Raw genomic sequence first — 16,215 nt, 5'->3', positions numbered from 1 at the left:
TTCGTTGAGCGAGTGTCACAGGCCTCGCTGGTCCGTCTCGCACCGGGATATGGGTCGTATGGTGAATCGGGCACGGATTTCACCTGCTGGCACTTCAGGTACGTATTACAGCTATTAACACACTTATAGGTTTCTTTTCCTGAAAGGTATCAATGGTTGAAAGGTCGCATTAGGGCTTCCATAATTACGTACCCATTTTGTGTGGTTTTAATCATGTGGTTTTCTTCATCAAGTAGCACTGAACATTATATAATAGCTTACGTACGACCTCACTTGCCTCGACTCGGTTGAGGACAAATTATGGCACTCAAGAGACTCAACCACGTGACCACGAAATAATAGCTCTATGCAAGACTTATCCTAGTTTAGTGGATATTGCACAGGTGAGGAGATCCGTTCCCAGATTCAGGAAGAAAATAAGATTATTTTTTTAGTCAGGCTGAAGAAGTCATGTTGTTTTTTTCGTCGTGTTTATAATTATTTGTGTGTCCTTGTGACCTGCATTGTTTAATGTCCGTTCTTTTCCTTGTTGTATTTGCTACGTACCGGTTGTACACCCCTTGATCACCCCTTGTTCGAGGATGGCAGAAACACTGTCTGTTGATGTCATGTAATTCATGTACTCATTTGTATATTGGCGTATATGTGACAACTTGTATTATTCCGAATTGCTACTGTTCGCGTTCGTTGACCCCACTGCTGCCTCGTTTCATGACCCGGGGCGTAGGCCTCGTTAGGAATTGCGCTTTGCCTGTTTCCTTTTGCCTCACCTCATTGGCATAAGACATTGTATATGTATACATGTCTGAATACATTCGAGGTCAAATACGTCTAACCTTCTGCGCAAACAATTTCTGATGATCTTGGCTTTGCGTTTCAAGCTTTCTGCAACGCCTTTCCAACCTCCCGCTATTTACTCGTACAGGTATACGAGCAAAGCCTGAGCAAACCTGAGCGAAGTTTTCAGTACGTTGCTCTTATAACATCTTTATAACCCTATTTGTATATACTGACCATAATTAGCTCGCGCTCAAGCCCAGACACCAGTATGGCGTACTCTATTTTAATTTCAGAGCATCTGCTACCAACCTAACCATAGGGGCGAGCAGGGCGTTCCAAAGTACATATACGTTCGATAACATGTAGGATGCATCTCAAGTGTCTTTTACACGCATAACCACATGTAAAACGGCAGTTGCTGCAGTGCATATGAAGCGAGAGATGTCGCAGAAATATCAACTTATGCGCGAAAGACAGCCCTTTATTGAGCACTCTGCTCGGGAGCGGCCACTTCTCGGCAGAGGATGGGCGCGTCAGTGTGTCTATGCATGACTGGCTTCGTGAACAGGGAATCCAGAAGGCGTAAACAGATAAGGCGAGTGCATGGGAGTTGCGGAATGGACGGATATACCCGGTCACAATAAGGTTGCTCGCATTACGTGTCCGTGTTAAAATGAGGGTATATGCGAAAAGACAAGGAAGCCGAAGAAATGACTCTGCAAGCGCTCCGTCCTTGTCTTTTCGAGCTACTGTCATTTTATTATGGATCCGTACCGACTGTCTCAAATGTCAACCTTGCTACAGTGTCATTCAAGTCCGGAGCCGCAGCATCGCAGGAATCATCGGAAGAGAAGGGAAATTGAGCCACAGTATCAGTGAGTGGTCCTATGTAACAAGACAAAACAAGACAAGGCAGACAGACAGACAGACGCCAATAATGCTAATCGCATTAAAACAAACCAGCTGATAAGATAAATCTGTTCATTTGAATTCGCAGACCATGTATGGACCTTTCCAACTCAACCTGCCTGGGCTTCGCCTTAGTGCCCTCTGGACCACGTGAATTCACGTGAGTTCACGTGGTCAAGGGACAGCGACAACACGTGAACTTTGTACCCGTGAGTCAAGTCCAGAGAAAGGTGTTCTCTCAACCCAATAAAAAGGTCTATAAACTGTGTACGTTCATTTCTACCAAGGCGGCTCACTGGTAGTCTTTATCGCCATGTTCCTATCACTTGAATAACGACAACGATATTCTTGCGAGCAGCCTTGCGAACTGCATTCGTGACGTGGAGGCAACGAGGGCTATAGCTTTCGCAAGGCTGCTTCGTTTTAGTGAGATTCTTCAAAAAATAAGTGCGAGAACCAACCGCACCTGCAACGCGAGCTGCTGGGAACTTGCGCGCTGGGAACTCAGTGGATTCCCCGGCTACCGACCACCAAACCTGTCCTCCCTCGTCTGACCGCTGTCGTGAAATCCATCACTCCGCGGGGGCTTCCGCCGTTACAGCGTTTGTGTGTGCGGGTCGCGCCTGCAGATCACTGTGCCTGTTTCGCTTCTCGGAGGCTTTTCATCGTGATTTATTGGCACGGCTTCTTTTTTTCTTGTTGTTCCCGATAGCTGGCGTGGCCTCGCCCGCGAACGTTCGGCTACATTTCACCCGCGACCGTTCTAATTCACTTCGGGTCGTGCACGCGGTGCACTGTATAGCGAGGGGATGGCACGAGGTCATGCGGGGCAGCATCCGCAAACAGCCACAGGTTGACTCGGTTGCTACTATACCGCTGATGCATGGACTTCGAGCCAGATTCAGTGAGCAGGTATCGTTACAGCTGGCGCCACCAGCATAACTGAAGGCTTGGTCATTTCTTGCAAATTGAAACGGCGAAAATTGCATTACTCTCAGCAACGGACGTTAAAATACATGTGCGTGACTCGACAAAAAAAAAAAACGAGAAAAAAACCGGTCGAACTAATACAGTGAAAGAGAAATATCGTGGAGCAGATAACAACCTATGGACAATAAGTCACAGTTGAGATTTCAGGCTATATTATGGCGTACAGTGGCGATGCGTAAGCAATTTGCCACGTTAAAGATAACTTGTTAATCAAAAACTTCTTTGAATTTCGGCTTGGTTGCATTTGATGCGCACTGGAGAAATACACGACGCCTTCATTACTAGTTGCGTCATAGCGAACATGCATTGATATTCGATGAAAAAAATCGTGCCTGGTTCTCACCTTGTTCGGGATAGTATCTTTACAATGACAGTATGAAAATACGCCTTAGAGTTACGCAATAATAATAAATAAAAAGAGTAGTGGACGAGTTTGAATAAGTCCGCAATCTACAGCGCAATAAAAGTAGTTAGTTATGTAGGGTTTCATGGCGCAGGCGCAATATCGCAATACAGGATCGGAAAAAGATCGTCCGTAATTTTCCTCCCGTGCGCCTATTGCGTTCTGCATTGCTAATCCTCTTTGAGGGTAACACTTACAAGTGCTTACGTCCCCGCATGAGATACCTCTGGGAATGAGCTCGTGCTTGTCCCCTTATCGCTGTAAAACTGATCACTTTCCGTTCGCCGATTTGCACGTTCAGGTCGGGGCTGTGCTCAATCGCACTCCTGCACAAATGCTTGGCCCCGACTTTGCCTCGCCCGCATTATATAATGAGTCAGTAATTCGTTTCTTGAAATGCCTTTGTTTCGTTTTTCTATTTACATCACTAACCAAGGTTGTTAGAGCGAGCTTTAATTACACGTTATACAAAGCTGCGGCCACTGACCTTCTTCCTTCGTCACTGATCATCCATCTTGCAGTCACGAAGCTAGTGCATTGTATTATCTCAATGAAATCACTATGGCTTTTTTAAAGCTTTCCTTGGGGCATGATTTCGCAGATTCGCACGTTTCCTTTTTTTATGCTTTCTCTCTCTCTCTCTTTTTCTCTTCTTTCTTTCTTTCTCACAAACCCCATCACTTTGCTTATCCATATGGTGTTCCGTTACTATTTAAAGAAGGAGGGAGAGACAGAGAGAGAGAGAGACTGTCATAGCATAATGCCACAACGGTAATTCTTAACAACGCAATAAGTTACGCTTCAAGAACGAGGAACCACTTCGCTCCAACCATGACGAGCCAGCTGTAACTGAACGTCCAATAAATTTCCACCTTGTTAAGAAGAGTTACGACGCAATGTTTTCTAAGCGGCAACTTCTCGCGTCCTGTCGTTTGTTGAACCGGCGAACCGCGACTAATCCTCCAATGCCTCCCCACCCCTCCTCATCTCTCCCACTCTCCATCGCTGCTCCATCTCTTCTTTCTGATTTTTTTTTTTTTAACCGCGCCTTCTTTCGTCCGTCTGCTGTATGCTCCTCTCCACAATTTGATACAATTATGCGCGAGCCCGCCACGCGTGTCCACATGGCCTACTATGTAAAAGGAAACCAGAAGCGCTGCCACAGGCGCGCGCAGCGCCAGTCAGTGCCCCTGCGGCATAATGTCGCAACCTGCTCTGCGGCCAGCGAGGAACGGGAGAGGGAGGCGTATAGCATTTACAAGCGGCACTTCGCTTTCCGACCCCCGCCGCGCGATAATCCCTGCTTGTTTATTTTTTTAATAAGACGCGTTTAAGGAGATGCTGGGCACCTACAGGAGGCACCGCCTACTCTTCCCTGACATGTCAATTATGCACGAAAGCCGTTCAAAATGCTACAATACAGAAAAAAAAAATCATGCACGTCCAACGCACATGTTAATCGATGCTTAAGCGAAGACATCTTGAATCGTTTCGATTAAATGATATGCAGATAGAAACACGATGCGTGCAGTTGCATTAAATTCGCAACTTATGCAATTGTTTATACTCGGGCGACAGTTGTTAGTGGGACTCCAGGTATACGCTATGCCTACTCGGCGAGCCACCGCCGCCAAAAGTCGGAGAAAGAGGCGAGAAAGCCAAGTCGGCACGCTACACCTCAGGGACTGTAATGCGATAGCATTATCAGGATTGTCAAGATTGCACTGCCTCCAGAACCCGCTCGTGTTACAAACTCCGTAGGAATCCTAGGCCACATACCGAACACTGCTGCTATAGGATAGACATATCAAGTCACCGCCTCTGAATACACATACTCCGCGATCGACCCCGCTGCGATTACACTAGTTTTCAAGGCGAGAAACCAGCCGCGTAAGAACCCGGGAATATATAAACAAAAAAAAGGGTTTCGCTTTAAATAAGTGCAGCGATATATCATTTAGAAAGTTAATAAATATATCTGGGCATGTGCAAACAAAAACTGTGCTCTTGAGTGTCTTCAAAAAGAACATCAATCGCGTACACGGAAACGATACACCCGCGAGCGACGCACCCCAAATACCGCATCGTTCGTGTACACAAATACAAAAAACTCAAATTTCGTATCATCTCAAAGGGTCTGTGTTTTATATGAAAGTCTATTTGGTGCGTACGTTGTTGCGCAATCGGCTATAATTCAGCGGCGCGATTAGAAGCTACTCACGATTGCCACAAGTCATGCTCTGTGTCTACAGTACGTGTGGTACGAATGTATTTGCAAATATGTGTTTTGTTCTTAGTATGCTTACAGTGAGGGTATCTGTTTTTCTAGGCAATTGTAAAAGGGTTTAATTCTACTCACACTTAGAGCGCAGGTCAGAGACGCCCGTTCCGTCGGCGAGCGTCGGCGCCCTCAGCGTAACCGAGTGAGCGAGCACAGAGAAGGATGAAAGAGCGAACGCAGAGCGCAGCGGGGGATGAAAGACAGCGATAGCGAAGAGAGCGCGAGGCGGAAAGCGGAGGCGGAGAGTATGGCGAAAGCATAGCGCTGCATAGAAGAAAAGAATAGTGCCACGCAAGACGGGCTCCGCGGCGACGATGGCTACGAGATGGCGCCAGAGTAGCGGGCGTCGTCTGCATGGAAACAAAGCGCTTCATGAGCGGAGGTCTGTCTGCGGCGGCGGCAGTGAATCACGCCCACGCGTCACCCACGCGCTGCCTCTCGCGATCCCCCGATTACCGAGGCAGTCGCGCCACACTTCGCTCCGTTTGCAACGTGCCGCACGAGACAGATTGTACACGCCAGCCAATTATATCGCTAAATGAAAACACGTACGAGTATAGAGCTGCGCTCAAATTTCGGAATAGGGGGTATCGTATACTCGTCGGAGAATTTTTTCTTTTACCTTCCTGTTGTTCAGTGCCTTGCTTCTAGCTATGATTTTGACACAGCAAGCTCTTCAGTAGCAAAACTTACTATTCTGTCGCGGGTAATTGACAACTACAACAGTTATCTTGTCTCTGTGCATGCGCCAATCTATTTCCCGTCGTTTCAGCAAGGCTGGGACAAAGGCAGTCAAACTAGAGTCCAATCTCGCGGCCAGCAAAATCCACTGCAGCAGCTTAAGGCGTAGTAAACTTCGACTGTATCAAAAATTCATAAAGGCGTTCTCCAATGGCTTCCGACCTCTCTATATAACACCCCTATATTTAACCTCTGAGTCAATATTCCGGTAACTCCAGTTGCCCAATTGCAATTGGGCTCGGGTGAGCAATTAAGGAAGCTTCTAGGTCGGTGACGACATCCTCCTCCTTCTCCTCATTATTTTTCTTCTACTTCTTTGTTCTTTCTTCTTCTCTTCATTTCAAGCGCAACACTTTATGAGCGCTCAAAATTGAGATTGCATCAAAGAAAATTCTCTTGGGAGGTCATGGATGATGTTCGCGGTCTTCGGAAGCGATAACGAACGAAGAAATTTATTTTGCCTCCCGATCTCCTCTTTCGGTCTCTATTCTGACGTTGGAGTACAACAATGCGAACTGTTATGAACGACTCCACTGCACACACGAAATGTCCCTTCTCCAACCGTGGTCTTGACCACCGCGTTTTCTATCTCCGACCCCGTGACAGGCTGTTTGCGACGCTTCCCGTCGGCCGCGTTCAACAAACTTTCGACTCGTCAACGTACGCGGAAAGCGAGACGTCCGGCCTGCGGTGTCTGGCCTGCCCGGAGACAAGCCACCCCCTCTGCTTCGCCACTTTTCTTCCAGTCCGTGTGCGTTCGTGTGTAGGCGCGTTCCCAATGTACACACACATACACGCACGCACGCGCGCACGCGCGCGCTCACGCTCGCGTTGCCGCTCCACCCCGCACCGGTTTCCGCGGGACGCTTATAAATCATCCGCTCCGGTAGGCTTTCATCGTGCTGGCCGGCGCGGCGGATTCGGCGGCTCGACCCTTCGCGTATCACTGCGCACCCCCCCCCCCCCCCTCCGTGCTCCCCCACCTCCCTTTCTCATCTCCCTCTTCCGATCCACGCATACTCTCGGTCCGGCGAGCGAACGCGTTCTTTGCGCAAGGCCGGAGCACCGTGGACGGGCGAGGCAAAAGGCCATTTTCCGCTGGCTGACCCGTACAGCCACTTCTCAGCCACCGCCGCCGCCGCTTGTTCTCTGGCGCCTGCTCTGCTGGTGCTGCTGCCTGTTGCTTGCTGCTGCTGCTATAGTCTCTCGACAACGAGCACCGTGGCGTCTCGTTAGCAGCGGTGCGTGCAAACGCCCGTGAAACGCGCTGGCGAGTCGACGCGCTCGCTCGCTCGCTCGTTGCGTGTTGTGTGGCGAAGCGCGGTGCGACAGGTGTGTCCGAGAGGCGACGCCTGCGCTTGTGTTTTTTTTTTTTCTTTTCGAGCGCCGCCGTTGGATGATTGATGCGGGCGTCAGAAGCTGCGATCTCGTCGAAGGCCGTTTAACGCTGTCACCGTACGAAACTCGCGAAGTTGGTTCGCGTGACAATGAGAAGCTAACACCGCAGGACGGAATGCATCTGTGCGCGGGTTCTGAAAAGGTGCAGAGACGATTACCTCGCTAAAGGAATGCGCCTGCATGCACGAAAGGACCGGAAAAGTTCGACAACGAAAGAACTCCTCCACTGCTGAAGAGTTCCCGTCAAACATCAACTGAGAGATGATTCTCAAAGGATCAGCCTGAGCAAGTTGCTTAACCAAGAACGAGTAATGCCTCAGATATGAGTTCTCGAGTGAAAGCGCCTGAAATTCTGAATCAGTTAATTTCCCTTCGAATTAGATAATCGAAGTTCGTGCTCGATTTGTCGCTTCGAAAGAAGTTAGGTCGCCGTCACAGTACTTGGTACAATGTCTTTTCTCGGTTCTTAAACGTAACGTCGGTCTCAGATCTAAATGACCCAATGAGCAAGCTTGAGAAGAAGGGAAATTATATTAAAGAAAACGAGCTTTACACGTGTGATCAGCAAAGAAGTGGTGCGGTTGTGCGTGAAAACCCGAGGAAAATGAGTTATATAATTCCGGCTACGCAGCGAGGCAGAGCATTCACATCATCACACACTGTCCGGTTTACTTCTATTCGTAAGCGCTGCATTATTCTGTTCCTTATTGGGTTTAGTGAGTGTTTACTCACATTTGTAGTAGTACTCCGGTGATATGACACCTCCACTCGCGCACTCTCTCTCTCTCCTTCACACACTCAGGCGCAGTCATATAGTATTCATATGTTCGTATGTTGGAGGAGTATATCGCTGTCGTCAAAATCAACTGCGTCAGGGCACCACACGCCTGATCAATAATCGCAGCGATGGGCTAAATAAAAGTTATGACACCCTCGAGATTTTGAATACTTCTTTATCTGTCCATTTGCGTATTTTTTAATCGCTGTGATCACGAGCCAGTAATGCCGTTTAAGTGTATAATCTCATTTTTTAATATTGTGGTCTTCTCTCGACCACACCAATGATACTCTTCACGTGTTTCAAACCGGGTAAAACGTGGCGACGACAGCTGTTCGCGCCAGACGGCGCGCAGTTCGTCAACACTTAACGACCAAACCCAAGCCACGCTTCTCTTGGCTTACCGCAAACCGAAGCACCATGGCGTGCGGCACCTGCCTCCTTGCTGGAGCAGGGAGGGTGGCAGGAAACGCGTGGCTAAGCTGTGTTTGTCCAAGCGGACCGATTAACGTAGCGACAAACAAGCAGCCATGCGCAGGTCGCTTAGCGAGTTAGAAGAGCGCCCTCCCCTCCTCCCTTTCGTGGAGAGGGAACAGATCGTGCGGAAGAGTGAGCAGGGAGGCATGTAGGAGAAGGTAGTTAGGTGCGCATGGCCCTGAAACACAAGCGCGGTGTTACGCCCACGAGCAGGCTACCAGAGACTAAAGACCCCTACATGTCTTCGAGGAATCATTTCCTGGCGCTTACGCCGTTACGGCAACTTGGTGGGAGCAGGAGACGCGCTCACACACGCACACACACACACATGGACACGGGGCAACTCCGAGACGAGAAGATTCTTTTGCCAGAGGAAGAAAAAAAGGCGGTTTTTGCTGTTGATTGCGAGCGGAAACGCGCTGCGTGACTTTGGGCCATGTGAAGCATGTTTTTGCGTGTCGCCTGAGGCTCCATTCACCGGGAGCAGAGAAGCTTGTTAAGGATCATTTTGTGTTTCAGAGGTGCGTGCCGTTGTGTGCGTGGGAGCGTGTAATGCAAGAGCGGGCAGCAGCCCCCCCCCCCCCCCCCCCCCCTCCCCGTATACCGGGGCAGACTTAAGTGCAGGCCAGACTGAAACAAAAGCGAAGCCATGTATAAGCTGGATGCCGTTTTCAGGCCGAGGCGGCTGCTCATGAAAAGAAGAGCGTTAATAGAAAGGAAATGGAACACCCAGGGCAGGGACAAAGTATCACGGCTTCCAGCAGACTCTGAGGAAGAACAGTGTTTGCGCAAGGTATGACGACAACTGCTACGTGTGATGACTGCGGTCGCGAGGATACATTTCAACACGTTCTGTGTGACTGTCCTCGTTACGGTGTACAGAGACGACCTCTCGTAACGGCGCTAGCTCGTTTTGATCGCAGACCATTATCAGCTAGAACCATTTAGAATGCCAACCTCACAAGTCATCGCAGCAGAGGGCAAAGAAGGCACTGCTACAGTTTTTAAGTACAACAGAGCTGCATAAATGGCTATAGCCTGAATTGGTGTTCATTGCGCTTCCCGTGATCCTGTGCTTCGGTGACCTGTGTCTGTACTCTCTGTCTGTCTCTCTACTTTCTTCTTATCTTTCTACCTCCCCCTCTTACTCGCGTGTATTCGAAGCACTGGAATCAAGGTGATGTACCAAGGCTGTATAGTTCACAGGAAAATTAAACTTGAATAAGAACAGCATAAACGAGACTGCACCCTCGTTCTTCGAGCACCCCGGGTGTTTCTCTATATACAGTTTTATTAACACAAAATAAACAGCCACCCTGCGTGTATGACAAGTTGGAATTAAGCGCCGCTTACCAAGTCAGGACTGAAGCTCTACGATAATTCCAGAAAATCACGGGCAGTTTGTCGATATTTTCTCGCCTGTACGCAGAAAAACACTTCAATTAATAAAAGCACCTATATACTTGCGGTGTACGCTGAATTCCAGCCGCACAACACAACGGTATACCACCCGCAACATCGATAAATCTGGCCTAAATGACGACCGCCTTTCGACGAAAACCGCTTCCTAGAGCGCGCAAAAGCAGCTCGCTCTTGCCGAATCCAGCTAACGTGGTTCAAGCCAAAAGGCACATACGTCACGAAGCCTGGAAAGCGGCACTGATGTGTGCCGCCGTTCGCCGGCCTCTCTCTTGCGGCGTTCGCGAAGTGACCTTCCGCAACAGGGCATAGAGGAGCCTTCACTAAAGGACGCCTCTTAACTCAAGTATACGTGGCACCACTTGCCCAGTGCAGATGGCCGAAAAGAAATGTTTCCTGAACCTTCACCACTGGACGCGAAAATATAAAACGACGCAAGCTGGAAAAGACAAATAAACGCAGAAGCAGGAGAAACAAGAGGAGGAGTCACAAATTGAAAAGCAACAAAACGCGACAGGGCGTTTCCGCGAAGCTCCGAGGCATCTTGAAGACCCCTGGCCGGAACCAACAGCGGAAACTTGATCTTCCGCACGTCCCCGAAGCGTTGCGTACTGAGCGGTGCAAAGAAGTCGCGGCCCGCTTCGAAAAAAAAAAAAAAAAGGTTAGGCAAAAAAAAAAAAAACCGTCGCTTTCATTTTCTTTTCATTTCTTTCTTCCGCTCTCCCTTCCTACTCATTTTGCTTTTGCGAGGCGCTGACTGTGTGTGTGTGTGTGTGTGTGGGGGGTGGGGGGGTAGCACAGACCAAGACGTCCCTTCATCTTCTTCGGCCCGTCCTTCGTGATGGCTGCGCGAGACTCCAGGTTTCGAGTTTCTGACGATATGCGCTCAGCGAGCGAGCAAGCGCGCTCGCGGAGCGCAAGCTCTTTGATGTTCTGGCGTGTGTCAGCGGGCCTGGGAGAGGAAACCTGCGGCCCGAAGCGTCTTCTTGCACTCCGAAGGGACTTGGTCGCCGCTTTCTTTTATCTCTCTCCCTCCCGTCCTGTGGGCCCCTCCGTTTTTGCAACAGTCTTTCACGGAGCGCTCATATGGCACGGCACAGCTTCGCTTTATCGCGCAGGGCATGCCTCTTCCTGTGCTCTCGCGCACAATCGCGTTTTCGCTGCGCAAGATCTGCACTCGTAACTGAAGAGGACTGCACTGTACTGTACGAGGGCATGAGCGGGAATAGTGAGACAGAAAGATGTTGAAACGTGAATCTGAATGTCAAAAGTGACACAACATTACTACGAGTTTGAAAAGAGATAAGCTGTCAAGGGTTTGTGAATTGCTTTTCTGGCCGTCTCGAAGCTGTCTCCCTTGCCTGTCTTGATTGTGCCTGTCTCGATCAAAGCGCTTTCGCGAGAGCCCCAGGTTCCTGTCGGTGACCGCCTTGATTGTGATTATGATGATGATCGTTTGCGGCATCCCTTTTGAATCGAGGTGGCGACAAATGGTCACCTATAGCCTCTGCGTGAGCTATGTATAAGACCTTTTTCATAATCAGTAAGTGCGCTTCTTTGCACTGTGTATTTGCCCATAGAATTGCAAAACCGGTCATCGTTCGAAAAAGACGAAGTGCTACCTTCACACGCTGCGGCGTTTCTTTTGCGCCACGGTTTCATCACGAGAGCTGCACCTACATCTTCCATGTCATAATACAAGCAAACTGTGCGTGAGCAAGCAGTTTGCAAAAATGACTATGCCGCCATTAGTAGGGCAAAGTGCCTCGCAGGAAAGCTAGCTTTACTATACAAGGATGGCGAATCGGGCGAATTGGAACTTATCCATGAAAGTAGCGCACGATAAACGACGACACAGGAAGAGAAATGCGGGATAAGCGCTGTCTGTAAACTTTGGCGAGAAAAATATTGTTAAAATGGGGCATACCTTGAATCCAATGTACATACCTGACGACTGCACTAACAGCTTTCCATCCCAGGTAACAAAAGTGGAATCCAGGTAAAAAGAAAGGTATTTCAGGAAAATTTCTACAGGTATGCCACAACGACCTACAGAAGCACAATCATCAATATGGTCTCGGATTGATCCTTTTACACGCTGCATTAAATACACCATAACAGATCTTGAACATCAACACTACAAGCAGTACAGTGCTCTGGGTTACATTAACTCGAAAAGCTTACGATTCGCTCTGAATTGCTAACAATGAACGGATCCACAATTCTCAAAAAGCTCAAATGCCTGAGCCAGTAACTAGACTCGGCATACTACATAGAAACGCAATATGCAGGGTTGAAAGTTCGTGCAGACCTTAGGTCTGCGCATTGGATCCAAAGTAGCCCACTATTTAAGAGATATTTTCTGGGCAAAGTTGATAGACAGCGCTTCCCCATTGTTTCTCTTTCTATCTGGTCATTCATCATGCGCTTGCTATCGCAGCTCTACTAGATTTGAATAATATTTCTATTTGTTTATTTATTTAGGAATATATTACAGCGTATTTATGGGACCTGTAATGTATTTTTAATGTATGTGCCTGAGATGCCCTAAGCCGGCCATGATCCCTTTCCCATCTCTTCTCTGCATTCTTCCCCCCTGATATACCAATCGTCTCATGCTGAGCTCTATACGGCGGGGCAGTTTACATTTCTATTAGCTTTGAACACCAGGGCTTTTGAAAAGTGGACGCACCCTCCAGTTCTGTCTGGGTGAATGTCTTCGCATCCCATTAGCATCTGTTGAGTAGTCCCCGAAGTTTCACTGCAGCTGACACAAGTCTCGCCCTGTTGGAAATATTTGTTGTTATATGTTCTTGTCCTCAAGCAGATTGCTCGGGCCTCAAAAAGCAAAGCACTGTACTTTGTGTTGTCGTACAAATTCTATTTCCCGATTTCCTCGCCGCCACACTCAGTGGCCATGAGTCAACTATATACCTCGGGTTGACGACTCGACCGCATCGCACAGCTTCATTGACTTCGTTACGCACGTATTCGTATCATCGAAGTTGCTTTATTAACAGCGTCAGTCGATGTGCATGTTCCGGACACCCAGGGACTTTAAAAAATTCGAGCTTGGTATTTACAGCGAAGAAATGAGATGTCAGGCACAGTGCAGTGAATGTCCAGCATATTTCGAGTCCATAAGAAGCGCAGGCCGGAGGGTCGACACAGTGTGCGAAGATGCTTCGCCGGTCGCCGATCAACGGCGCCCTAAAACGTGCCACGAGTTATTATCTCTCCTGGATGTGGATGTAGTGAATGCTCTCCTCGCCGTTTCCCAAGCCCTGGCCGACCTTTCTGACGTCCTCATCCTTGTGCAGTTCCACCACCTCGTAGTTGCGGCGTCCGAGACCAGTGCTGACCTTGTTCACCGGAAGCTTGAACCACTCGCCGTTCTTGCCCTGCTCGACCAGCGTGATGGTCTCGCCGACCTGCGGCTTGCGCTTGGGTTCGAACACGCCCTGCTTGACCACTTTCCTGGGAAGCTTGCTGCTTTGGCTGGCGTAGTAGACGTCATCGGCTGGCAGGTTCTTCGGCAGCGACGAGACGCCGGTCTTCTGCGGCAGCAGGTGTTGTCCCCTGCGGCTTGCGTGGCCGCGTCCGCTGGGTCTCGGCAGCTGAGCGAAGCGGAAGTGGGAAGCCAGTTTTGGAGGGCGAATCGGGGGTGGCATGGTCTGCGTTCCGGTGGACTGCGGGTCCGCTGGCGCTGGAGCGGCGGACCTCCACGGAACCAGGGGAGTGTGAAGGTCTCGCTTGGGAAGCGGCACCGGGTGCGATGTGGAGATGCTGAACGAGGTCTTGACGCCAGGCTGGGACTGCGGGTTCTTCAGAGGCGCTTGGTGGTTGTGGGTCTGCTGGGACTGAGGGGGAATCGGGAACACTGGGACAGCAGGCCTCCAGGCTGGCTTCTGGTAGGGAGGCAGCGGCGGCAGCGAGCCCGGTTGTGGCTTGTCGTTATTGTTGTTGTTTTTGCCGGCGACACTGTTCCCGTTGTTGTTGTTGTTTTGGTTGTTCGCGTCGTTGTTATTAAAGTTGTTGTTGTTGTTGTTCGTAGCACCACGGGGTGTGATATTGTCCAGCTTCCAGGGAATTACTGGGATCTGCAGTCCGATGGGAGGGAAACATGGGTTCTGGGGCGGAAACGCCATGTGCTGCAGGCCGGGGCCCATGTGTTTGCCACCGACCCATATACCAGCCGGGAGCTGGTTCCGATGGGAGTACTCGGCGATGACTTGGCGCACAATGTCGGAGATCTGCCGGTGCAGGTTGGGGTCGGTGCCGACGAGGTTATCGGCGGGCGACGGATTGTGCTGGGCGGGCCTCGCGGGACCCATGTGCGGAGCGTCGCTGGCGTCCCAGATGAACGACTCCACCTGGTCCAGGTCGTCCACGTCATAGTCGAAGCTCCTCTCCGCGCCGGCGGCCGCGAGGATGACCAAGAGTAAGTAGGCCGAGCGGGCGCGAGCCTGCAATAGTGAAAGTATGGGTTCATGCATTTCTTTTACGATATACTGAAGAAAGAGTGAAAATGCTTGTTAACCATATCTGTACAAGTGCATCTGATCGGAAAGGAAGAATGCGTAAATAGAAACATTCGAATATAAATACAAACATTGGAAGACATCGCCTTATAGTTAATAAGCAAGGAATCTGTGGGTATTCGCGTCCCTGGAGCCAAGTCTTTCCGTTCGATTCTTGATTCAAATGACACTTGAATCTGAGCTGTCCGAACCACATTATATTGATCTACTTACTGCTTATAAGATCTACTTACTGCCATACTACTTATACTACACATATCGACGTTGACTGTTCATTCGCAAGCGAACCGCAAGCAACGCTTACTCCACTCGTACAAATGAACTATCCTTACAAAGCTGAATTACCACATAATATAAGCGCATTGATATAACAATAGACGTAGCAAAGCGATGCAAGTGGCGATGTGTATACAAGAAATGACAATGTCATCGACTGTATCATAGCTTTCTGTATCATAACCCTGCAAAAACTGCACGATTATTTCTGTAGTTTTACATTACTATTACAGCTCACTATATTAGACGTTTATAGCCTGCAGTCTGCAGCACACAGATAACCTGCCTATGAAGTGCTACAATATTTTCGCCCCGTAGGTCTTCAGCCACTAACGCGCTCGTACATACTGAAGCGCAGCGCAGTCAGGAGCTTCATGGTTATGCTAAGTAAGACTTCATTTTATCGGAACCTAGGCGAAATTATGAAATAAATCGATTGAATAAGTGCATCTATGAACTCTAATCCCAGAGCATTAGGTACAAACAAGATCTACAGCCATCTGGATCACCATTCAGCACGGAGCCATTTGTTAACACCCAGTCGGTGCTTAGAGTGCTGACATCTCGTCTTACAGTGAGCAATCAAGCGAAGCTGTGCCTCCCTTCGCAATCGCATCACAGTCCCTGGACCCACACTCACCATAGGACTCATGTCTGTCGGCGAGTTTCTCCAAGGTCACCGAGGAGCCGCTCAGTGGATATCCAAATCCAGATGGGTGTAGCGCCGGTGGGAACTTGGCTAGCCGTATTACTCGCGTCGCCGTAATTCCAGAGAATGCTCGCTGCTTGTAGAGATCTCGTGTCTCTGGGGACTCCACACACCGACTGCGACTTTCGGATCCGCCGGGGTGGCTTTTATGCCAGACCAGAAGCCATGGATGGCCAACGTGACCGAGGTGCGAAGGGGAGGTCGAGAAACAACAGCTCGGCGTGACAGCTCACGGTTCGCGAATGCCCCTCAAGAGAGAGAAGGCGCGTGTGCTTGACACGGATGGAGACGCGTGGTCGGATTCTCGCGCACGTTGTCTCCGCGCCGTGGGACGCTGTTTCACGGGGCTTCTGTGGACCAGATACCTAGAGCGCTTTGTCGCATAGCTTCACATTTGCCGCAACGTGACGCCAGGAGACCGAAAGGGGAAGGCAGTACGCGCACGTGTATAGACTATATGAAGGAAGCGGCGCTGCTGGCTCGCAGAGAAGCAGCGTGTGAATCGCGGGCACA

At 49.6% G+C, this 16,215-nt stretch overlaps 1 protein-coding gene across 1 annotated transcript; it reads right to left on the bottom strand.

The window, feature by feature from the left end:
• Positions 1 to 13,166: 13,166 nt before the first annotated feature.
• LOC125947565 (homeobox protein 5-like) lies at positions 13,167 to 15,886 on the bottom strand. The gene is made up of 2 exons (XM_049672581.1): positions 15,634 to 15,886; positions 13,167 to 14,642 (listed from the first exon to the last, which is right to left on the bottom strand). The coding sequence occupies exons 1-2, from the start codon at positions 15,643 to 15,645 to the stop codon at positions 13,407 to 13,409; spliced, it is 1,248 nt and encodes a 415-aa protein (XP_049528538.1). The 5' UTR covers positions 15,646 to 15,886; the 3' UTR covers positions 13,167 to 13,406.
• Between the last annotated feature and the right edge of the window lie 329 nt (positions 15,887 to 16,215).

The sequence above is a fragment of the Dermacentor silvarum genome, chromosome 8, assembly GCF_013339745.2.
Source record: "Dermacentor silvarum isolate Dsil-2018 chromosome 8, BIME_Dsil_1.4, whole genome shotgun sequence".
Lineage (NCBI taxonomy): Eukaryota > Metazoa > Arthropoda > Arachnida > Ixodida > Ixodidae > Dermacentor > Dermacentor silvarum.
This window is presented reverse-complemented; position numbering and strand designations above follow the sequence as displayed.